This window comes from Electrona antarctica (assembly GCF_951216825.1).
Source record: "Electrona antarctica genome assembly, chromosome: 4".
NCBI lineage: Eukaryota > Metazoa > Chordata > Actinopteri > Myctophiformes > Myctophidae > Electrona > Electrona antarctica.
In genome coordinates this window covers 54,668,868-54,695,293 of record NC_136809.1, presented here as the reverse complement: position 1 = coordinate 54,695,293, position 26,426 = coordinate 54,668,868, and the positions used below count along the sequence as shown (strand labels likewise).

Below are 26,426 nucleotides of genomic sequence, written 5' to 3'. Positions count from 1 at the left end.
AGGGAGGAGGAGGTGTGTAGAATTCATTTCGAAATGGACAAGAGGACAGTGTCAAACAGCGGCCGTACGGTGCAATGTACTGATCACACATTGTACACGACACGGGCCGAAAAAGGACACATCTCCGTGGCGGCGCGTCAAGGAACTGTACAGCCTTGCTGCCCGTGCGTGATGATTGATGGACAAAGAGGTTATGTATTGTTGTGAAAGTGATTTTTAATTGCATACTAGGCAAATTGGACAGCCGAGAAAAATATATTGCAGTGTAGTATAGGATGTTTTTTCGCTTTATAGTGGTGTCTAGTATTTAATGTGTTGCCTTAATCAATCAACATTTCAGATTAGATTTTAATAGAACACTAAAAGATTCTACTGATGCTGAACCGAAATTTAGTTATGTGTAAAGTATGTAATGAGAATTGCCTGAAGAAGTTATGTAACCTTGATTCCGTTTGTCTCTGTAACCATTTGAATTCTAATGTAATTGTTTGTTTGTCTTAGGCCTATCTGTTGTTTTTAATTTTATCTTTTCTTAGTGTCAAGGGAGGAGGTCCAAATGTGGTTCCTTTTATTTTGTGATAAACGTGTAGTACGTTTAGCAAGGGAGGAATGTGGTATCTGGTGGAACCACATTTCATCAATATAGCCTAAATCATGTTAAACTAGACAGACTAAATTCACATCTAAAATTGTTAACGACTCAATAATACTAAGCCATAGTGAGAGGCTACAGGACCAACAGGGTAGACGTTTAGGCCCCATTCTTCACAGCTGGCACCTATGCTAAATAGCTAGGCCGAGGTCTCCTGTTGTGCTTCCTGTGACCTGTCCAGACAATTTGGTTTGGGTGTTAACGACTGTCTGTTTCAAATGTGTATTGGGATTTGAGCTTGTATAAAACTCCACTCAAATGTTAAATCTGTAGTAGTGTGTCCTGCCGTCAGGCTGGGTGCATGCATGGCTCCGGCCATGCATCTGATGCTGTATTGAACTCTGCAAATAAACCTGGACTCCGAAACCTTCATTCATCTGTCTGCCTCCGCGTTTATCCTGAGTACTTTTGCCTAAGTATTAGAGGTTTGTTCATGGGCTTTATAGAGAGAAAAGCAGTCTCTCTTTGGAGTTTTTATACTTCATCATCAAATTATTGACTTAGGAATTCAGTATTTTGTGATGGTTTCCTTATTAAAGTCAGTGTAATTGAGCTATTCGATTATTACAAATTTCTATTTGTTTTGGCTGAGATTTTTTCCCCTGTTTGGCCACTCAGAATAGCCAAATGGCATTGATCACGCCTCCAGGTCTTAAGTTAAGTAATAAGACCTGGTACTTAAGACACGCATAATACTGCCCCATGACTCTGAACCATAGAAGAGAAAGGCGAGCAATCTCGTCCTTGGCACACAAAGAGTTAAGGTTTGTACCTGTCTGACGCTTGTAGACATTGTCCTGACGTGTAGACAGCTCAATGCAGCTGATATCTGAAGACTTGTTGTTTTCAGCATCTGATTTGCAACAACAACAACAACAACACCGCTGGAACCATGACCACCAAGACCGCTTTCTAGTAGCATCTCCTCCTGCATCTCCTGTGTGGGCCATCTGAAACATACACAGAAGTAACATTAGATAAAGATCATGGCAAACTATAAAGTGAGTCAGAAAATGTACAATTTCACCTATTTTCAACCTCTCTTCATATGTATGAAAATGAACTTGTTTACCAAGTGAAAAATGTGAATTACGGCCAGGTCATATTTCTAGTATTCTAATTATGCCTTTCATCACCAAGCCCCTATTTTTTCGTTATAGGAAATATGTCACAATGCTGAATATAAATACTCTCAAAATGCTATTTCATGTTGTTTAAATCTGTGGTTCTCAAACATTTTGGACTCAGGGCCCCTGAATTCACCATTTGTCAGCCTTCTGATTGGTGACTAACCAGCAGGCTCTTTCTGCCTTGTTCCGCCCTGGTTCTGCCTTGTTTATGTTGAATTAGCTAAAACATCATTTTTGGAAAAAAATAAAAACAAACATGATATGCCCAGTCACCATGCTGCACCTGTGATGTTCCTGACACCAAGTTTAAAATAAGAACAGAAGCACAGAATCTCAATACGAAGCAACTGAATAACATGTTATTTCAATGGTAGTGGATGGAGAGAAAGGATTTTTGTCCAACCATGAAATGGCAACCAATGGGTGTGAAGAGGGGCACAACCACGGGCGGGACTTGACAAAGGGTGAAGTACCAGCTCAGTGGCCTTGTGGTTAGAATGTCCGCCCTGAAACTGGGTGGTCAGGGTTCGATCACCGGCTGAGTCATACCAAAGACTCTGAAAAATGGCACCCAGTGCCTCCCTGGTTGGCACTCAGCATTTAAGGTTGGAATGGGGATTAACCCCCTGCAACATACTAGCATCATGTATCGTCATGTCCAGGGGGTGTACTTGTACATTAAGCTGCCTCACACTACAGAAACAGGAGATATGGCTTGGAAAGGCTTTCTTACGTATACTATACTGTTCCTAAATATGTAAATCAGACCCTAAGATACAGTGCCCGATTAAGCAGGTGAAATCTAATTACATATCATATTACAGTTTTTAAGACGTGGGGGCGTGGGCAATGTCATATTACAATTATGGGCCTGGTAAGAAGCGCTTTCGACACCCCGTGGTGTGAGCAAAACGGCCTTGAATTAGTCATGGGAGTGTTTCAGGGAGTTTTGAGGCTTACCCAATGAACATGTCCGTACTATTCTCTTTACGAGTCAGCTGATGTCCTCATACGGAATGGGCCCTTTTCGGCAAGTGGTATTACATTTCTGCAGACTGGCACCATAGACATGACATGACTTTGTCACATTTGGGTTCATTATTCCTATTGCACTGCATGCTGTCACCTTTATGCCTCAAAAGAACAGATCCACAAGCTGTCACAGCCATGATGTGCATAGCTTGTAGGCCTATGTCTCTATTTTGTTAAGTAACCTGCCGTGTTAATTGGAAAGTAATTACAGCGGCGCAGCCATATGCTAAGGGAGGGAGATATACGCATATCATCACTTCATTTGTTTCTGTTCTAAGCATGAAAAACAGCTGTACAAATCTTTATTCTAGTTGATTTGATTCATAAATGAATAACTAAGCCTTTTGAAATGGCACCTACCTATACCTTTCAGATCGGAATGGAACTGCGAGTAGATACGCAGCATTGCCTGGCAAATTGGCAATCCATGCGTAATGTTCCCAGAATCGTCTAACCCCCGAACATACAAGTTCGTTTGATATTGTTTAATTCGATAAAAATAGAACCATGTACCATACAGCGAATGAAAGCAAGATTCCTAAGGAATATGGGGATTTTTACATTTTAAAAAACGGTTGAGAAATGAGAGAACCATGAGTGTTTATAATATCAAATATTATAAGAATAATATGAAAGACAGAAGAGAGCTCAGCTCACCATCCCGACAAGGAGGAAATATAGCCTATAGTGCATGCACGTATATGCACTGACTGTTGCACACACGCTCTTTATTAATTTTGTTTCTATTGAAAAACACCAGTAAAATAACGTTTATTTTATTTTATTTCATTCGAGTCACGACGAAGGAATGAGTTGAAATGCCATACGTGCGCCATGCGTATTGCTGCGGCCCCAATGTTATGGTCTTCGCTCGTAGCATTTTATTGAAGAAGAATTGAGTCGGGTGTGATACAGCGTATGAAAGCAACCTCCCAATGATTATGGAGATGTTTTAATTTTTAAAAAAGGTTGAGGAATGAGCGATAAATGACCCTTTACAATCTCAACGTTTGAACGTTTGAGCCAGAAAATAGGTCTATAAACATACTCCCTAAAGAATCGCATATAACAGGGGTCTGCTAGTGTTTTTAGGTCAAGGGGCTTAATAGCAAATAGCGCAAAGCGAAAATAATTAACATATGGACACTCCCCCAATGCTAAAATATTCAGGAACGTGGTATTCCATATGAGTGAGCGTTCACCACGGCTTCCATAATACGAAAAGGCGCAGAGCGAGGCCAAAATCTGTATTACCGCATGGGTTTTTCGACTTGCTTAATCGGGCCCAGTATGTCAACAAGGAAACATTGAGAGAATATCAGTTTCCATGACGACAGATTGAACTACTTTACACTATATTGATGCATTCCAAATATTATCAAAGCATAAACAAAACCTTGGTTTATTTTAATACAAGCCACATTACATGCATGGTAGCTTCTGACTCACATGCCCATATTTATTTCTACAGCACACCTACTTCTAATCAACCCGTGGGAACCTTTGATCCTATCGGTTCCTGTAAGTGTGTGTGTGTGTGTGTGTGTGTGTGTGTGTGTGTGTGTGTGTGTGTGTGTGTGTGTGTGTGTGTGTATATCTGCTGGGCGAAGTACAACAATGTGCAAACACAGCAGCAAGATTTGTGAGTTGCTGTGATAGGAGAAGGATATCAAACGGAACACAACCACCCTAAAGACTAATCATTGTGTATATTCCTGCACTATACCTGCATCCAGTGATCTTGGTACAATATAGAAATTGATCTATTGAAGATTCTGACGTTCAAATGTACATATTTTTTGTTTTGATTGTATTGATGTATTGTTGTATTGTGCTTTCTGCTTTGGCAATGTAAACGTATGTTTTCTCATGCCAATAAAGCCCTTTGAATTGAATTGAATTGAATTATGTGTGTAGCCTGGCGCAGCCAGACTTCATCCGCCCCTATTGCATATGCATATGCGCAGTGGTATATTAGTATCGCAACGCGAGGCTGTGTGCGTGCTTGTGTGCGTGTGTGCGTGCCTAATTAGTTAATACATTGAGATACAGTAGTGTATGTTTGGATGGATAAGCTATGTGTAAATACTGTATGTAGATACTTAGTATATAGTATATAGTTAGTAGTATATAAGTAACTCTGTTAAAATGATTTGTTATGCCTGAGGAAGGTCCGGAGGGACTGAAACGTTGCTTCATTAAATAAGACAATACTCATGTACCGAGCAAATACACAGTGTGCGGGTGTACCTTATTGCTTTCATAGGGGCAAATACACAGTGTGCGGGTGTACCTTATTGCTTTCATAGGGGCCCTGAGACCAAAATGTTTGAGAAAAAACATGAAATAGCATTTTGAGAGTATTTATATTCAGCATTGTGACATATTTCCTAGCGAAACAATAGGCGCCTGGTGATAAAAGGCATAATTTGAATACTCTACGACCTGACCGTAATTCACATTTTTCACTTGGCAAACAAGTTCATTTTCATAGATATGAAGAGAGGTTGAAAATAGGGGAAATTGTACTTTAAGACATTTTCTGACTCACTTTATAGTTTGCCATGATCTTTATTATACATCTTTATAATTTCCTATTACTTGTGTGCCTATTTAACACAGACAATACAAATATATTCAAATAATAGTAATTCTATAAACAGTGGTTCTCAAACCTTTTCACATCAAGGACTGCCAAAACATTGTGTTAGTGGCCAATCTACAAGCTTAATTGCAAATCAACTATTTTCAAATTGGCAATGCTGTACAGTATACATGTATACAGTAGGGATTAAAGTGATTTTATGCAATATGCTAACTAATTTAGCTGGGGGCCCCACTGGAACCCCCTTTGAGAATCATTGTATTAAAACACTGGTTCTCAACCAGTGGTCCGGGGACCACCAGTGGTCCTTGAGGGGGTTCCAGGTGGTCCCCATTCTAAATGATGGAGAGTTGGTAACCAAATTATTAGATATTTAACTCTTGAGCGCGTACAATTAAACCAAATGGACACTTCCATTGTTTTAATTTTACGCTCTCAAGAGTGACTTAATTTACACAATGTCTATACACAATTAGAGCTATTTTGATCAACGCATTGTGAGCTTGTAGATCTGCTATTTTCAATTCAATTGCTTATTATACATTTAAAAACGTGAAACTGGACATTCTGTGTTCTATACTTTTGGTACTTCAAGTGCATTATGCCAATACTTTTGTAATTTTACTCAAGTAGATTTTGAATTCCGGACTTTTACATAAGTGAAAATTGTGAGTACTTTTTTTTCCACCACTCCCGTTTTGGACATACCAGGTTTCCACCAGACAGTAATAATAATATGGTACAAACACGCCCACCCTATAGTTGACGTGTGGGTCCTTCTCTCCTCTTAATAATGATATGGTACAAACACACTCACCCTATAGTGGACGTGTGGGTCCTTCTCTCCTCTTAATAATGATATGGTACAAACACACTCACCCTATAGTGGACGTGTGGGTCCTTCTCTCCTCTTAATAATGATATGGTACAAACACACTCACCCTATAGTGGACGTGTGGGTCCTTCTCTCCTCTTAGCCTACCAGACAGTGGCCTTGTGGTTAGAGTGTCCGCCCTGAAACTGGGAGGTCGGGGTACGATCCCCGGCCGGGTCATACCAAAGACTGTAAAAATGGGACCCAATGCCTCCCTGCTTGGCACTCAGCATCAAAGGGTTGGATTGGGGGTCAAATCTACTAATCAAATGATTCCCGAGCGCGGCGCACGCTGCAGCTCACTGCTCCTTGGCTGTGGCTCACCGCTCCTAGAGATGGGTCAAATGCGGAGAACAAATTTCACTGCGGTAACGTGTGTGACAAATCGTATGACTTTGACTTAGCCCATTTTGGGGCGGGAACCCCTTTTGGTGTTAGCATTATGTTATGCTTTAGCTATTGAAAAATAGCAGATCTACAAGCTTGTAGCGCGCCACTCGGTGGCACGCTACGAGCTTGTAGATCTGCTATTTTTGAAAAATCGAAGAACCACTGACATAGAAACATAGCTTTTTCAGAAAACTGTCAGGATGTAGAAGACATTTTTAGAATCTGATCTCAGGTCAAAATGGGTTAATAATAATATGGTACAAACACACTCACTCTATAGTGGACGTGTGGGTCCTTCTCTCCTCTTAATAATGATATGGTACAAACACACTCACCCTATAGTGGACGTGTGGGTCCTTCTCTCCTCTTAATAATGATATGGTACAAACACACTCACCCTATAGTGGACGTGTGGGTCCTTCTCTCCTCTTAATAATGATATGGTACAAACACACTCACCCTATAGTGGACGTGTGGGTCCTTCTCTCCTCTTAGCCTACCAGACAGTGGCCTTGTGGTTAGAGTGTCCGCCCTGAAACTGGGAGGTCGGGGTACGATCCCCGGCCGGGTCATACCAAAGACTGTAAAAATGGGACCCAATGCCTCCCTGCTTGGCACTCAGCATCAAAGGGTTGGATTGGGGGTCAAATCTACTAATCAAATGATTCCCGAGCGCGGCGCACGCTGCAGCTCACTGCTCCTTGGCTGTGGCTCACCGCTCCTAGAGATGGGTCAAATGCGGAGAACAAATTTCACTGCGGTAACGTGTGTGACAAATCGTATGACTTTGACTTAGCCCATTTTGGGGCGGGAACCCCTTTTGGTGTTAGCATTATGTTATGCTTTAGCTATTGAAAAATAGCAGATCTACAAGCTTGTAGCGCGCCACTCGGTGGCACGCTACGAGCTTGTAGATCTGCTATTTTTGAAAAATCGAAGAACCACTGACATAGAAACATAGCTTTTTCAGAAAACTGTCAGGATGTAGAAGACATTTTTAGAATCTGATCTCAGGTCAAAATGGGTTAATAATAATATGGTACAAACACACTCACTCTATAGTGGACGTGTGGGTCCTTCTCTCCTCTTAATAATGATATGGTACAAACACACTCACCCTATAGTGGACGTGTGGGTCCTTCTCTCCTCTTAATAATGATATGGTACAAACACACTCACCCTATAGTGGACGTGTGGGTCCTTCTCTCCTCTTAGCCTACCAGACAGTGGCCTTGTGGTTAGAGTGTCCGCCCTGAAACTGGGAGGTCGGGTACGATCCCCGGCCGGGTCATACCAAAGACTGTAAAAATGGGACCCAATGCCTCCCTGCTTGGCACTCAGCATCAAAGGGTTGGATTGGGGGTCAAATCTACTAATCAAATGATTCCCGAGCGCGGCGCACGCTGCAGCTCACTGCTCCTTGGCTGTGGCTCACCGCTCCTAGAGATGGGTCAAATGCGGAGAACAAATTTCACTGCGGTAACGTGTGTGACAAATCGTATGACTTTGACTTAGCCCATTTTGGGGCGGGAACCCCTTTTGGTGTTAGCATTATGTTATGCTTTAGCTATTGAAAAATAGCAGATCTACAAGCTTGTAGCGCGCCACTCGGTGGCACGCTACGAGCTTGTAGATCTGCTATTTTTGAAAAATCGAAGAACCACTGACATAGAAACATAGCTTTTTCAGAAAACTGTCAGGATGTAGAAGACATTTTTAGAATCTGATCTCAGGTCAAAATGGGTTAATAATAATATGGTACAAACACACTCACCCTATAGTGGACGTGTGGGTGCTGCTCCTCTTCTTAATAATAATATGGTACAAACACACTCACCCTATAGTGGACGTGTGGGTCCTTCTCTCTTCTTAATAATAATATGGTACAAACACACTCACCCTATAGTGGACATGTGGGTCCTTCTCTCTTCTTAATAATAATATGGTACAAACACACTCACCCTATAGTGGACGTGTGGGTGCTTCTCCTCTTCTCCTCGGCTCTGTGTTCCTCCTCCAAAGGGAACGTGAATAATAGCGTATTTACTCTCTCTATAGTCCTGTGACGAACAGACCAACACAACATAGTTTTTCCTCATCTCTAAGGCCTCCCATACATGAAATGGATTCTTGTATAAAAATATTTTACTGCAAAAGTGGTGGAATTGATATTTAAAGTTATACACCCCAAAGTAAAAATACAGCCTGTCCGTCTGGGGATTAAGGCATATAAACTCATGTAGATTCACAATGGAAGCTCTGAGAGGTTTACAACTTGGCATACCTGAAGCCAGGACATCCCTCTACATTCTAGAAAACGAATAATGTCAATATGTGAATGTAAATATGAGATATAGACATTTGAACACATACCTACAATAGGCGGAAATGTAAATCTATGTAGAGTGTCTTCTTTACTTTGTAGTGACTCTGACATGGATTGTCATAGCAACACATATGAGGGCTTGTATGGAAGGTGTGGTTCTGCTGAATCGAACAATACCAATTGTGTAACTTGAATACTCGTGGAGTTATGGCACTAAACGTATATGGTTTCCCAAATGGGAGGAAATAAAGCAGTCCTAATGAAATCTACAGTATCAAACAGATTAGTTTTATTTTGACTTCACTTATGCAAGGGTGGTGAAATTATAACAAATTCACTTGAATAGAAGTCCCTAAAATATATGAAATGTCACAAATGAGAAATTGTGTATATATAAGTATATATGCAGCTTCAACAATAGTAGGCTACAGAGAGAAATGCAGCCCTACAATAGAACTACCTAACTATTATTTAGCACACCTGGATGAGGGGAAACCAAGCTCAATGCTCAATGTTATCCTCATACCAGCAAGTCATTCATTCATGTAGAGTTGATATAATCATTTAACATGTTTGCTTAAGGTAAAGTTGTATTTAGCTTCACCGCATCTGCATTGTATTGCCTATGGCTTTCTTCATAAAAGGTAAATCATTGCAAATATTTTGGAATATGAAAAGGATATATATTTGGAATAATGGCAAATCAAGTAGCTATCTGACCTAGCTTTAAGTTCCATTTAGTGTAACATACTAACAGAGCATGTCCAGTAGCCATTGACAATAGTAGAACCCTGACACTGTAGACCTTAGGGCGAGAAAAGGGCGAGGTCACATGCACGCATCGGCCTGGGTGACAGCAGACTGCTGGGCGAGCGCTGGCGCTTTGGCATGGGGAGTCAGATCAACATATGGAATTAATTATGTACTGGCCATATATGGAGCGTGTCTTGAGTATACAGGGATTAATGAGGTCAGATCAACATACAATATGGAATGTCAGAACAGGTCAGCTCCATTTATGGAGATCTAAGGGTTTGAGGTTTGAGGTCAGATGTAGAGTTGCTGGCCAATATTGATGACATCAGGGATCTCCATATATGGGCATTCTTATATATGGCCTTAATATTGATGAGGGATCTCCATTCCTGATGATGTCACAAGGTGACTATAACTAACTGACTAACTGACTGACAGTGACAGGACATTTATGTTTTCATAGTAAATGTGATGTGTGGTCGCTATTACAACATGGTTAAAAAAACATCCAAATACAAATATAAAAAATCACACCCGTGTGAACTGAGTGGTGTAAGGTTTTATATAGCATGACCAGCTGTGGTCTGACGTAATGTCTGACGTAATGAAATCACACCCAGCCAAAGATCTTTAAAGATCTTTGGCTAGGTAGGGTCGTCTTCTGATGTGATGATTTGTGACCATGAAGTTGATTCAGCTGGAGTTTTTGTCCGATGTGAGGTATTATATAAGGTAAGGTATTATATAGCCTGATCAGCTCTGATCTGACGTAATGAAATCACACCCGGATGTGATTTCACAACTGGCTTTTTTTGTGCAGAAAAAATGAGCATGGTTGCTACGGTCATCCAGTTCACCCGGGTGTGATTAAATTACGTCAGAAATTATTTTGAACATAGCAACCATGCTCATTTTTTTCTGCACACAAAAGCCAGTTGTAGGAGTGGTTTACACCACTCAAAAAGGAAAGTGACACGGTCAATAATGTCAAAACCTCCGCAGTAGAAGACCTTCAACACTGAATGTTGCTCAACAGAGAAATGATGCTGATGTTCATAAAACCCTGGCTCCATATACCAACACTAAGCTCTCGTAACCTGATCGTATGAAGATAAATATCATACAATATATAACCTCTGACTGGGAGTTATAATGACATACTGAAGACTGACCTCTGAGGAAGATGTGATGATGGTCTAAATACAGGAAAATCCTGGAAACTGAAGGAAAATCTCATACATTACAATTTGAATTGTAGATTGAGCTGAAAGGTCTGATGTGGTATGCTCTGAAAGTGTGCCCATGGGATATGCACTGATAGAAGCTGCACGTCCAAGAAAAAACTGTAGAGCTGTAGAGCTTCAGATATATTGATGAAGAAAATCATGGACCAGTGTCTTCAGTATGTCATCATAACGCTTAGTTTAGTGTCATCACTTTCATTTCATTAAATTAAAATAGGTGAACATTTGGTCTGCTGTTCTGATTCTTTGTTTTGTCTGGCAGCTGCTTTATTTCCTTTAGAGGTTTAAGGTAGCTTTTATGATGTTTATATAATACAAGAGCAGCCGACGATACAACTTCATCAACCTTCCTCATACTACATGAAGGACCTTGTCTCTGTTACTATTATCAACCTTATTCAGTCTTCTTGATGAGACTGCATGGTGCAGGCATATTCTCACTCTCAACATTTGCTGTTCTGACTGGTGTAGTTTGCTCAGCAACATGATACATGATAAGATATCTTTAATTTGAAGGAAAGTATATTTTCTGTATTTGGAGCCAGGGTTTTCATCATCATCATCATCATCTCTCTGTTGAGCACCATTTAGTATGTGTTGAAGGTCTTCTGCTTTGGGGTTTGTGACATTATGGATCTTGTTTCTTTACTTTTTCTAAATGTTTACCACAGATGATACAAATATTTGGATCCAATGTTTGTACATCACACTCCATTCTGGCAAAAAAGAAAAGAAAAGAAAGACAAATACTTCAGGTTCAGAATTCATCAATCAACTATGTTGTGTCCGACCGTACACTACTATAGGTACTATGCACAGTAACCATGCTGTTACAAGTGATACTAATGAACCATTCTGGTGAAACAGAGTCTGGGCTTTTCTATTATGCTACTGGACAGGATCTGTTACACTAAATGGAGCTTAAAGTTAGGTCACTCCAGCTAGCTAAATAGCTACTAGACTTGACAAGGTTCTTCTGCTCTTTTCACATTCCAAAATATGTGCTGTGTCAGTTCATGAAGAAACCCATATAGGCAACACGATGCAGATAGAGCAGATGGAGACAAATACTGTAAACAAATATTATGTAAAATGATATCAACTCCTACAGAAATGAATGACTTTAATTGCATTGTTCCATAAGGCTTGTCTTATTAATACTGGTATAACTTAAGAGGGACACAGGACATGGGGATACTGGTAGAACTTAGGAGGGACACAGGACATGGGATACAGGAAAATATGAGAATTGATTGTGTTTGTTTTGTATAAGGGATGTGAAAAGTTACTGTACATTGCTTTTCTAAATTGTGGAGGGCAGAGATCCAGGAATCCTGAGTTGGTGTTTGCTAGATTCTCGCAGTAACTAATGACTTGCTGTTATGAGGATAACATTGATCATTGAGCACCCTCATCCAGGTCTGTGCTATATAATAGTAGTTATATTGTAGGCCTGCATTTCTCTGCAGTATTGTTGCAGCTGCAATATTCTTTTCACAATTTCTCAAGTTTGGCATTTCATACATTTTGGAACTTCTATTCAAGTCAATTTGTTATAATTATTCCACCATTGATAAGTGAAGTCAAAATAAAACTAGAAAGGTGCAATTCTGGGAAATTGCAAGTGTGGTTGCACTGACGTGAGTCACAAAGCATATAGGGACCTGGGAACTGAATTCCGTCTTACCGTTTGTATTCTATATTGTGATGTCATGTGAAGCATGACAACAGTGACAACAGTGTGTGAAGCATAAAAGCATAAAAGCTTCACTTTTCTGTTGTGCAAAAGTTAACACAAATCACACCTGTGTGAAGTGAGGGGGGCTAATATATTAAAGTCTAACTCATGTTGATTAGGTGATGTAATGGTGATGTGAAACAAACGGTGTAAACACATTAAATGCCATTAACAATAAAGAGACAATATGACGCAAATGTTCCCTTTATTGGCAATGGCGTTTAAAAAAAAACATTGAACAAAAATAAACATTAAACCTCCCTCAAAAAGCACCTTGCTGGCAAAAAAATATCGGACAGAGAACAATAGTGTGTTGGTGTTGCCTAGAGCAACCACACTAACTAATACTGTCGATTTCATTAGGACTGTTTTATTCCCCCCATTTGGGACACTTTACGTTTAGAGCCATAACTCCACGAGTATGCAAGCTACAATTACACAATTGTGTGTTGCTATGACAATCCATGTCAGAGTCACTGCAAAGTAAAGAAGACACTATACAGATTTACATTTTCGCCTAATGTAGGTATGTGTTCAAATGACTATATCTCATATTTACATTCACATATTGACATTATTATTTTTCTAGAATGTAGAGGGATGTCCTGGCTTCAGGTATGCCAAGTTGTAAACCTCTCAGAGCTTCCATTGTGAATCTACATGAGTTTATATGCCTTAATCCCCAGACGGACAGGTATTTTTAGTTTGAGGTGTATGACTTTAAATATCAATTTCACCACTTTTACAGTAAAATATTTTTATACAAGAATCCATTTCATGTATGGGAGGCCTTAGAGATGAGGAAAAACTATGTTGTGTTTGGTCCTAAGCCCGGTAGGGGTATGCCGATTTCTGGGGGCCATTGTCACAGTACTACTATTTCCTTCTGCACCTAACACCACGCCTACTTCTCCTAATCTATACCTCACACACCTGTGTTGAACTTTGCCCTCACCTTTCCTGTAAGTCAGCCGTACTTGCAGTCAGCCATGCGCGCGCGCGCGTGTGTGCGTGCGTGCGTGCGTGCGTGTGTTTGTGTGATTGATTGAAGTATTTATTAACAGTTTGGAGAATTACAGTACATTTCAAGCACAACTTAATACAAAACTGTTAACTGTGGACGACACCATAAATAAAGCAGTGGTTCCCAAACTTTTTCATGTCAAGGACCCCCATATTGACACTAATTAGCCCGCTGACCCCTATTTGAAAAACATATGCCAAGGACCCCCATGAGAGAAGATTTATTTCAAGGACCCCCAGTTTGACGTGCATTAGTCTACGGACCCCCATTCAATGGCATTTCTATCTCTGGGGCCCCCAATTTAGATTATAAAATCAATGTTAATTTAACTCTGAGAGTGTACAAATGGAACCAAATGGACCAGTGAGGATCCATTTGGTTCACGGGTCCATTTGGTTCAATTTGTACACTCTCAGAGTTACAGACCCATTAGGGTCCATTTGGTTCCATTTGTACACTCTCAGAGTTACAGACCCATTAGGGTCCATTTGGTTCCAAACTATCATTTAGCTGGGGACCCCCTGGAACTCCCTCAAGTACCCCTGGGGGGTCCCCGGACGCCACTTGACCATCATTGTTAATTTATGTTTCTGCTTTTATTCTTTGTTGTGTTTGCTCCTTTGTGCCTTGTTTTAACTTGATTGTTTATATTGTTGTTTTTACTGTACAGCACTTAACTGTAACTTTGTTTTGAAAAGTGCTTTATAAATAAAATGTACTTAGTTACATACTTTGGGAACCACTGCCATAAAGCATTACACTTGTTTACAATATAGGGTCCACCATTTTCAATTCATCATAACATTTTGAGATGTACAAATATATACAATATATATATACCAATAAGTGCTTTTTCCACACTGGTCATCCCCCCAGAGCTGATGAAGCGCTCGGCCCCCGCTCGCATCGTCACCGTCTCCTCTGTCAACCACCAGAAGGGCCAAGTGGACTTTTCTCATTTCCACGGTGAAAACATCACCGGCACAAGAATGGACTCCATCTATAACGACACCAAGCTACACAATGTCATCTGCACCAATGAGTTCGCACGCAGGCTACAGGGGACAGGTACGGTTGAAATTGGAATGATACCTTTGTGGCAAGGACTATTGTATCCCAGAGTTTACTCTACAAATGTTAACTTTTAATTTAAAATCTTTCCCAATCATTAGGTTCCCTAAGAAATTCTAAAGGCCTTTCATGGAATGCTAAGAATGGCCATTAATCCTCCATGTTGGAAGAACCACTATTTGAAAAACAACAATTGCTTTTGTGTTGGTATAAATGTTCATTGTTTTATTGCTGGGTCTTGTAATCAAGTCACAAGTGCAATGGTAATTGCATTAAATTGTTTATTTTGACCTATAAAGTTATTTACCTACACTGCACAGAAAATAAGCATTTTCTTTTGAAAGACGGTACCAATGGTTACAGGCAGCCATGCAGGAACAAATAGAACTATAAAAACATTCCGTGCGAGGCCTCTGTTGAGTCCGTAAAAGAAGCCTTGCAGAAACGCCACAGTTAAGTGCACGCAATGCAATGGCACACAGACAAGCCCATCTGGTGCTCGGTCTGTGCTCCTCAAGCAACATTTAGGGCTTTAGTTTAGAGTACTTTTGTTCCAAAAATGAATGAATGAAAGCCTCCCTGGAGTGTGTTTGTAAGGACTCTCTAAACACACAACCCACTGCACCTCACTGACACAACCCTACTGCATGGGACTGATGATGTTCATGAAGAAAAAAAGTGGAATGTCCGCACACGATATATCTGCTCCCCTCTTTTTTATTACCTATAAATACAACAACGTTTCGCCCCTCCGGGCTTTCTCAAGTTACATGGGTATGGCCTTGAAATCCTTAAATAGGTGGAACATAACTGGGTGTCGTCATTCAATCAATTGATAAGCCAATAGGCTGTATGTGAATATCCACTCCAGAACAATACAAATACATCAATTAAAGGTATATTCAGTGATTTCACTTAATTCAAATATCACTTATTTTTTCTTATTTTTTGGATAATCCTCCCTACTATAAAGTGTACTGGCCATATAAGAAGTTCCTCCCTGTCCCCAGTGAGCCCCTGTGGTCAAAAACCCCTAGTTTCAGTTTGGGCTTTGGGTGGCAAAGCCTTCATCCAATCAGGATGAGAGGGGCCTTCCTCCAATCAGGATCGAGCGGGGCGGGCCTTGGTGCGCGTGCTGTTGGCCTGTCGCGTGTCCCCCCACTGTAGAGCGTGCATGTGCACATCTTGTTACCGGGAAGGACCGGGGTTTTTTCCAAATCACCCAAATCACTGAATGCTCCTTTAAGGGGCCATACACTCACGAACAATATAGGTTTAAAACACAATAAATACACCAAAACATAATAGATATATACAATCCAAAAGGAATACACCGAGATAATAATAATACTATATGATGATGTTCATAAACATTTAACCTAGGGGGAACATTAGCCAAAATTAGCTGACGTGTCGTGAGCTTGTAGATTGGCTATTTTTGGAAAAGTTATTTAGTGTAAACGGTCCACGTACAGAGCCAACTCAGGTCCAGTCTTTAAGTGTTATTAAGAAAACTGTGAGGGAGCTAGAGCTTGCCAAAAGCCTTGTCAAAAATGGTGTCGGCAAGGCAGTATACAATATCGAGCTCATGTCTGCTTTCATTACACAAGTTTGTATGCAAGACACAAAAACGAATACTGTACATTTCAGAATGAAATCACAGTGTTAAAAGAGTCACTGCATAAATTATTAAATGACATATAACGTTCAAACACAGATGCGAGTAATTATAAATAAATGTAGCTACACACCACAGCACGAAGGAACTTTGAGATGTTCTTGTGGCTTATACCCCTAATTAGAGTTCTGATCCTTTAGGATTTGAACGATTCCGGTTCCTTAACGATTCCCTCTTAACTGTCAGATTATGGTTCCCTTTAACCATTCCAACTGTCTGTAACTCTGAGGCCTAGTTCACACGTACCAAACACCAATCAAGCAATGTTTGGTTGTTTTTTTGTTTTTTTGGGCCACCACAATGCTTTTCCTGATTGCTGTTTGATTGCTGCTCCAATTCATTTTCAATGGGAGTCACATGGTTTGACCAAACATTTTTGTTTGATGAGGGGGGAGCAATCAGCAATCAGCAATCAAACACAAATGTTTGATCAAACCATGTGACTCCCATTGGAAAAGCATTGTGGTGGCCCAAAAAAACGACCAAACATGCTTGATTGGTGTTTGGTACGTGTGAACTAGGCCTGACGTGAGTGTGTACAAATGTGTACACTCTCAGAGTTATGATATGGTCCTTGAAATGATATAGTTTGAGAACCATACCAACTCTGACAGTGATATGTTTCTATCACTGTCAGAGTTGGTATGGTTCTCAAACTATATCATCAGCTCCAGAAACGGCTCCAGAAACGTTTCCAAATGTGATGGAACAGATTCCAGTTCCTCAACGTTGGATCCGGGTTCCTCATGTTCCTCGAGGTTCCAGATGCCAAACCTAAACCCCAATCTCTATCTGTCTGTCTTTGTGGGTGAGATATAGGTGTGACCGCCAACTCAGTTCATCCCGGTGTTGTTATGACAGAAGTCATGAGACACTTTAGAGTTGCAGTGCGATGCCTCTTCAGTTTGATCGGATTCTTCTTTTTCAAGGTGAGTGTTGAAAAAGAATGCACAGAATATTTTTTTTGTGAGGTTAGGTTTAGGGTTAATACAGATGCTCTTCTGCTTTTCCAGAGGCTGCGACTTGTCCGTAAGCTCCTCCTCCTCATCCTGCCCTTGGTCACAAAGCGAGGGATGGTGCAACTCCACGAAGGCCTTGTAGGCCCCTGCCCCCATGACCCCTCCCACAAGGGGGGCTACTAGTACAGGCACCCACCACCATGCGTTTCCAGCCCTGTGTGTGAGTGTGGAGAGAAAAGAGAAAATAGATTGAGTATCTCACAAAAGCAAACGTTGCTCTTTCGAAACTTTTTATTTTATTTTTGTATTGTATTTAAGTGTGCGTGTGACGTGCGTGCGTGTGCTTGTACAGTATTACTACACTACCCGGGTCACTACACACACAAAGTATAGTAGAATTTCAGAAATAGATTGTGAGGACCATTTTTAGGCCAAGAATTCTTTTTTTAATGGTTATACAGTAAACATCATGATATACTGTATTTAGGCTTGATTTGTGCAATGCACACCTGAAATGGCAGATCTGCATCACAGTGCTTTCTGAGCTTGTAGATCAGCTATTTTGAGTGCATGAAACAGGCACTCAATTTAAGTCAGACTTGAGGGTTAGGGTTAAAAACGGCAAAAAGTGGTAAAACATTGCTTTTATAAAAAGCAAGCACATTCCTTTTCAGATGGGGGTCCGCAGCCAAACACATCAGTTTGGGGACCCTGGGGTCCATGACACGCAAGTATATAAGTGCACTGTCCCGCTAGAGAGATATATATTACCTGAAGACGTCCGTTCCCCAGCCCGTCATGGCGGTGAAGACTCTGGGCGCCAGGTCTCTGGTGGGGTTGATGGCGTAGCCGCTGTTGCTGCCATGCGAGATGCCAATGAGCAGCACCAGGAGGCCCTTGGCCAGGGGCTCGCTGCCCGCCGCCGCGGGCTGGTTCCTCCGGTCCGTCAGAGCCATCAGACACAGCAGCAGAAAGAACGTGCCAAACACCTGGCAGTGGCACACACACACACACACACACACACACACACGTCAACACAGAGATAATCACACCGTCATCCATCACACACACACACACACGCATCAACACAGACATAATCACACTATCATCTATCACACACACACACACACATACACACACACACACAGACACACACACACACACACACAGACACATGCGTCAAACACAGAGATAATCACACCATCATACATCACACACACACACACGCATTTTGTGCTGTCTGCCACTGTTATTATGATCACCTAATTATATGAGGTAATTGCTTCTTTTTTTCTTTTCTTTTTGCATAATCGTCATAATTGCTTGGATGTTGAAAAGTATTCATACATTTTCAGATTAATAGCAGAAATAGCATGATCTACAAGCTCACAATGCCTTGCGATGCGATGAGTTGTGAGCTTGTAGATCGGCTATTTCCGCAATTTTGAAAGTAAGCCATGCAGGGGTTTTCAACAGGGGGTCCGGGATCCCTAGGGGATCCTCAGAGTCAGAGTTACTACAGGAGGCCAAAGAATAGAACTTTAGCAATGTGTCCCTGCTTCATCTCTCTCTCTCTCTCAGCTAGGGGGTCCAGCTTGGGCTAGTTGTAAGCATAGGCATGCTCACCTGTTCGATTAAACCACCCTGTACAGTGAGGTATGGTGCAGGGTAGGTGGCAAAGATCCCAGCCGTGGCTTTGGAACCGGTCACTGTCAGGTTCCCTCCGCTGAACTCATGTATGGCATCTGTAATCACATAGTAAGTGAGAGAAGGTCATTCTCAGCATTTATTATTTTGTTACAGCAGTGGTTCTCAAACATTTTCGTGTCAAGGACGCCCAAATTGATTTGGCCGCAGACCCCCATCTGAGAAGGTTTTTGGCCAGCAACGCCCAGAAGAGAAGATTTGTGGGGTTGTTTGTTTTTTAAGCTAAATTATTCACATTTTTCCAAATATGTTTTGAGATTTTTGAGGGGTGCTAGCCCCTCCTATATCCAGCTTTTAGTCAGTGTAAGTTCACAAACTTTGTCCTACACAAACATTACATTCCCATTGACAATGAATGGACAATTTTACGTCAGTGTCTATTTTACGTCATGATGATAAGAGTGCCACGTCAGCTTGCGTCACTTCGTGCCACGCTGCCCGTGAAACTAAATAGTGAAGGTCTGCTATTTTTTAATAGCCAGCATATAAATTAATGAAATGGTTAAAATGATTGTGATGCTGGAATTCCCTCAAGGACCCCTGGTCCCCTGGGGGTCCCTGGACCCCACTTTGAGTACCGCTGGTCTTGTACACTGGTTTTGGGGCCTCGATCCTCCATGCATTTTGGGGCCTCGATGCCCTCCCCTCCAAGAATAAATGTTCAACCAGTGAATCTAATAAACATTACACACAACTCTAACAATTACTAGTAGCATTCGTTTGGAATTTATTTATATAGCACCTTTTAAAAAAATGTTACTTACAAAGTAATGTTCTAAAAATAGCAGATATAAGCTGTAAGCATCAGTTATTTCCGCCATTTTCACATTTCTTTGAAAGTATAAAATGATTAAATATGTCAGTAATGTCTGTATATTTAAGTTATTTGTCATATCTGACCCGTGCAACTTTTGATTATGAAGCCTAAATAAGGCGGGTTTTTTTTCCAACTATTACATTGTTAATCGCAATTACTTAATTTATTGCCAAGTTAAATGTTTTTAATCGTGCCAGTCATATTGCTTCACCTTCCTTCTCATAGGTGTATATCCAGTACCCCAGCAAAAGAGTGAGGCTACAGTGTGATACAGACGTGTCTGGAATCATTGAGCACCTCGCCAGCACCTGCACTCGTATCTCGTTGAGGAATTGAAACCTGGATTCCTACAGATTGTCGATGGAGAGTGCCGCGTTCTCTGTGACCACAAGCAGAGTTTCGTGCTGCGCCGGTCTCCCGCGGATCAATTCAAGACTTTTTCATTCGCCGCCCTGGACAGTGACCTGAAGCGCCTGGCTCCGTTCATCTCCTCCATCTTCTCCACCAGGAGGGAGAGCGAACCGCTTGTCTGCGTTTTCCTACTACGTGAACAATGTGCTGCAGTTTGGTGGTGCCAGGGAGTCGGCGTTTAAAAGATTGTCCAAGCTAGGAATAACAACATCTCATACCTGTGCCATTCGAAATAAATTTGATTTTCGGAGAAGAGGATATCTTGGATATCTCGCCGGTAAAACTAAGACTGACGAAATGGCGGCTGGAGGTGTGGTTTAGGTTCTGTGTCATGTGCTATTTTCCATACACCTTGAAAACCTTAAATTGAATGCATTTGAGTATGTTTTATTTATTTTTTTTACATTTTGACACCAAAGATCTGGTATGGGCCCAGTCCCTGGCAGAAAATAATTTCAGCTCTAGGTCCACGGCCAAATAGATCAATTTTGGGGGTTCTTGACATGACAAAGTTTGAGAAGAGGGAAAAAATTATGGAGCCAATTAGTTTAAGTATAGTGTTTAATCTGCTGATATGCATACAATGTTTTGTGGGCACACTGCAGTTTTCATTAACTGAAGTAAGAACTACCCTGTGCTAGTGTGCTTTGACTAATTAAGCCCAAACCACACCGTCGTGTCGGGACAAAACCGTTTTTAAGGTAAACCACACTCATTGAGTTGCAAGGAGTTGCATTGCTGTGACCCTTTAGTGTGGTTTGGGCACAAGGCTTGTCACATGTTTCATAATTATCCATCTCTGTTCTGGTATCTACCTCTTTTATAGTCTTTCTTTTGTATCATTTGGCAATAAATGGAAATATTCAATTGACACGAAAATGTGATTGATTCTGATCATTTATTCTGATGTAATCACGCAAATATAGTTTCCATCGTTGTGTGTGACGTGTGTGTCCTTACCGTAGTAAACCAAGTAAACCGTCCCGGCAGCCAGGAATGAGCCCAGAAACTGTGTGACAACGTACAGCGGCAGCATCCTCCACGCCAGGCGGCCAAACACGCACATGGTAAACGACACTGCCGCATTCATATGTGCCCCTGGTACAACGGAGTGAAGGTTATTTATGTCGGAATCGCACACTTCAGTAACTTTAAATACTTACAACCTGCCGTCGCCATTTGGCCGTGTCATTGTAAGATTCCTTAGGTAAAGATCACAGTTAAAGAACCTACCGTCGGTCTACTCTGAACAATAGGCAATCAAAATAACAATCTGTACATTTAACCCATTAAAACCGGGGAAGCATCTGTGTCATTTTAGATTTTAGCCTTGGCTATTCAAAGATCAAGATCTACAGGCTCACACCGCGTAACTTCGTCCCGTGCTGCAAGTATGTACATCTGCTATTTAGTTTTGGACAATTTTGAAAAAAAAATTAATTGTGACAACTGATTCAGATGGCATTTTGTATAGAATCGGCCTCTGGTCTGATACCAGGTAGCCTATCTGTTTAAATAACATGCTATCTAAATTGCGTTTTTAACTTTGTGGTCAGCTCACTTCATCCCTATTAACCTACCTGAGACCTTCCCTCCGACGTGAACTCCCATGGCCACGCCCAGACCGAAGCCCAGGTTGATGCTGATGTACTGGCCAAACTCTCCCTGGCCTGTGACTACCTGGGCCACAGAACCCAAGCCAAACACCTGGAAGAGGACATCACAATCATTCATTAGTGTCAGAAGGCCAGTTGTCTGGATCAACGACAGGTCTGCTCAAGAGGGGCGTAACAGGGGCGTAACAAAAAAAAAAAAGCTAAACAGATTCCAGGTCTGGTCAGCCGCGGACGTGTGCAGGAAACGAACATGCGCGCGGCAATTTCACGGGGCCGCACCCACATAAATACACTTGCTTTGTCAACCCTCGACTCCGCACGTACAGAAAAAATCACACCCGTGTGAACTGAGTGGTGCATGGTCTTATATAGTCTGATCAGCTATGTCAGTGACGTCACACACTAACGATAGCAACCACGCTCACCTGTGCACGGACACAAACACACACTAACAAAGCCAGTTGTTGGAGTGGTTTGCACCACTCAAAAAAAATCTAATGAATTACTAGGCGTGTTAAATCGCTGCCCGCTTGAAAGGACCCTTAGTGTCACTGTCACATCAAAAGTTTACGGGGGGGGGAAGTAAGACAGAATTTAAAAGATCACACCCATGTGAAGTGAGTGAGAGTTAAATCTCCTTAAAACTGCAGGAGGTGAAGTCCAGTGCCTGCATGTGACTCCAAGTGTAACTATGCACAGTGGGCAGTGGTGGAAAAGGTTGTGTTACACATTTACACAGTCCGTAAAATGGGAACAGTGCGCGCATGTGCGCGTGTGTGTGTCATGCAGCGGTCTAAGTTTAGGCTTTGATATGACAGGTGGCTAACACGTGACCTCAACATGTGGCAATGCCATGCTGTTGAGACAATTAAGCCAGTGTTTTCCCGGACAGGGGAGGGCCATGCATGGTTATCACCAGGCTGGTCATGGATTTTGACATTCCTAATCAACAGCAAGCACATGGTGTTCAAAGACTATACCATGTGTGTGTGATTCAGGAAAAGCCGTAGATAACTCTGTATGTCACCAAACTTACAACATTAACCACTTGTAAAAGCCCTCTAGACTTAGATAGTAAACTGGACCATGGTTGGCTAAGTATAAATAGAACAAAAATAGCCCATCATACAAGCTTGTACACTGTACACAGCCAGCCTGCGTAGTAAATTCTTCACAGTAAAGTCCTGAGCCAGAGAGAGTGAACAAATCAAACCACAACCCATAAATGGTACATGTGGTTCCATTAGTTCACTCTCTCTGCAGGTGAAATAAACTCTCTTACCATCATGACATATGTGCACAGGGTCTCGGCGAGTCCCACTCGAAAAACCTCATTCTTGATCCAAGCCTTCTTCTTCTGAGGGCCCGGAAGTGCTGCTGGCCGCTCGTTCATTCTTTCCTCTTCTTTCCACCCTAATTTACTTGGGTTGATTTTCAGTTTTTGCTTTGTTTTCATGTACAAGTTAAAAGTTACTATAGTCCCTTCAGTTAACTGACGAGTCTATTCCACAAAAACGCATCACTTTTTGCTGATCCCCTCTGCTTGCAAGCTTCCTTCCTTCCTTCCTCTCTCTCCTCTCTCTGTCTCCCTCTCTGACCCTCTCTCTCTCTCTTTATATCTCTCTCCTCTCTCTGTCTCCCTCTCTGACCCTCTCTCTCTCTCTTTATATCTGTAGTGAGTACCCCATGAAGTGTGTTCAAAGGTTAAGGCCTCAGCCCCCTCCTCCCTGTGACAAAGTCACACACACAGGGCGTCCAATAGTTCAATGTCTCGGACTCAGCTAACAGGGTGAACAGGGTGAACAGGTTTTGTAAGAAAGCCTTTGGTCACAAAATGTTTTAGGACATGTTGGTTTGTGAAATTGTGAATGCAGTGGCGTGTTAGAATTCTATTTTTAATAGGCTACTAATGCTTAGTTTAACAGCCACAAGGTCATGACTGCTTCCTGTAGGAAAGGTATTATGGCTTGCTTGGCACTACTCTACAGTTTATGGCATGGTGACAAGTGACAACCAGGTCAAGGATGCGTCTGAGTCATTGCCTCAGAGGTTTTGTTCCTGTTGGCTAGACGGTAGACCAGTGGTTCACTTCGAAACAGCTCAGTCAAGACCCAAAAGAGAAATTTGATCTCCCCCGTGAGTCCAGGACACAAACTAGTGAATATAGCTGATCTATACAAGCTGCAATTTTCCACTACTTCTTAAACTTCTTCTGGAATGTTGTGGGAAATATGAACTCAAATCTATATAGTATATTGTTCCATGCTAGTCTGTCTGGCCTGCCTTAATCCAATCAACCCTTTGATCAAGTTGTATGTAAAAGACCATGTCACACCTATTGTTTGTTATGAGACCCTGTTGGGCCTGAATAGGTATCACTGGGTAGTTCCTGTCTCAGGAGGGGGGCGACGGCCAAGACAGTCAGGGCGTCTGTATTGTATTGTTGTTTATATGTTTATCTGTGGACCTGCTTCTGAGGTATAAGAGAGGACCTACGGAGAAGCTGAGGGGAGGGGAGTGGGATGGAGACGACGAGAGAGAGATGTACTGAGAGAGAAAGTTGGAGTGATACAGGCTAAGCCTGCTAGACTAGTAGATGTTGTTTGCTTGTTGCTGTTCTTCTGAATAAACTTCTAAGATATACATTCACCCGGATGGACATATATTATTTCCATAATAATGGCCAAACTTTTTTACATTTAAATGACAGCCAAACCTGAAATCATTTGGTCATGATGGCACCTCCATCACTTCCCATACTTTTGGCAGGTTGAATTGTTTTTGGTTATTTATTTATTTATTCTGTTATAATTCGGTTAGATGTCCCTTTGCCTGCATGGCTGGCCTCTCACACATTCTGAAAACTTCCTCAGCTCAAATATAGGCTACATTTGGGGAGCCTTATTTTTTCTTTTCCCTTTTTAAGCCTCTTCAGTCTTTCTTTCTTTCTTTCTTTCTTTCTTTCTTTCTTTCTTTCTTTCTTTCTTTCTTTCTTTCTTTCTTTATTTCTTTCAATACAGGTATTCTAATCTATTATATTTAGCTATATGGAGATCCTGCATGCTAGAGTTTAGCCTACAAAGGTTCAAATTGAACCCAAATCCTTATTGTTCTGTAAATCCGAGTGCACAAATGTGGAACTGCTGAATCCATAACTTGTTCACTCTCAGATATATAGTTAGTTACATGATTTTAATGTCGATACAGACAGATATAGAAACCTTGTTTTAACCATATAGGCAATTTGCTGCAATATTGAGCCTTGAAACTTAGAAAATAATAGCCTAATTTCATCTGGTATAACCATTAAATGTGTTGCACAAAAGTTGTTTGCTTTAGCCATAAACATGCATGTGCTGCATTTGTTATGCTGTGCTGCATGCAGCCTCCTCAGATACGTCCTTCCAACCTAGTTACGCATTACAATAGAAGCTGTAAAGAAAAACATTATAGTCGACATTTTTCTATTTTGTTTTATTTATGTATTTATTTTTTATTAAATGACCTATAGGCCTACATAAAAATTAACAGGTGTCCGGGGCAATGGTTAATGATTGTATCCAACCAAACGCATGCGTCATGACGCACAGAGAATATCGATTCGAAAGCATATCCGCACGTTATTTATAAACATATAGGCTAGGCCTAACAATGATTTGAAAACGTGAACATGCATGCATTATGAGGAAATCGTCGACCTATCCAATAATTACATTGTATTGTGGCTTCAGAATTAAGTTATAACGTTATTTAATATCTTTTATTCAAAACACAACGCTCTCCGCCGCCCCCTATCGCATTGATTTCACCCTAAGGCTACACAGTACACAGTGCAACTTGTCAGTTAGTGGCTTATGATGCTCTGTCTGTCTGGGTCTGCCAGAATGGAAGAACATCTGGAAAACTGTGAACATGTGTCCCTTCCCTTGTGTTGCCAAGCATGATGTAATGCAGTGGTTCTCAAACTGTTTCATGTCAAGGACCCGAGCCCCTATAAAATATTTTATGGCAGGATCCCCCAGTACCCCAGGGGCCTGAGGTGGGGGGGAGCCCTGCCCCATGGGACTCCCACAACGAGTCGACTCCTATATGTGGGTTCCCTGGTCCCCACTTTTTAGAACCACTAAGGGCCAGGTTGATCACTGCAAAGTCCCACACAAATTGCAGGAAACTCTGCAGCTCTCCTATTTTCTGGTGTGTCAACCAATCCTTAAATAATGACCATATGGGTCAGTGTTCAGTGGTGAACCCACTGGGTCAAATTGGAAGCGATGACACAAATAAATGCGGTTATGAAGAGACACATTTGAAAGTCGGAACACTATACAATAATTGAAGCTGATAAATGCATACTATCTCCTGGGGCCTGTTCAGTGCTCATCCACGACACACTAGC

At 41.5% G+C, this 26,426-nt stretch overlaps 1 protein-coding gene across 1 annotated transcript; it reads right to left on the bottom strand.

Moving 5' to 3' along the window:
* Positions 1-17,353: 17,353 nt before the first annotated feature.
* On the bottom strand, positions 17,354-23,423 carry LOC306921371 (aquaporin-7-like; the record flags this gene model as incomplete). The annotated part of the gene is made up of 6 exons (XM_079498481.1): positions 17,354-17,693; positions 18,251-18,468; positions 19,106-19,224; positions 21,375-21,512; positions 21,995-22,121; positions 23,313-23,423. 6 exons carry the CDS (start codon positions 23,421-23,423, stop codon positions 17,354-17,356), a joined length of 1,053 nt encoding a protein of 350 aa, XP_079354607.1.
* Between the last annotated feature and the right edge of the window lie 3,003 nt (positions 23,424-26,426).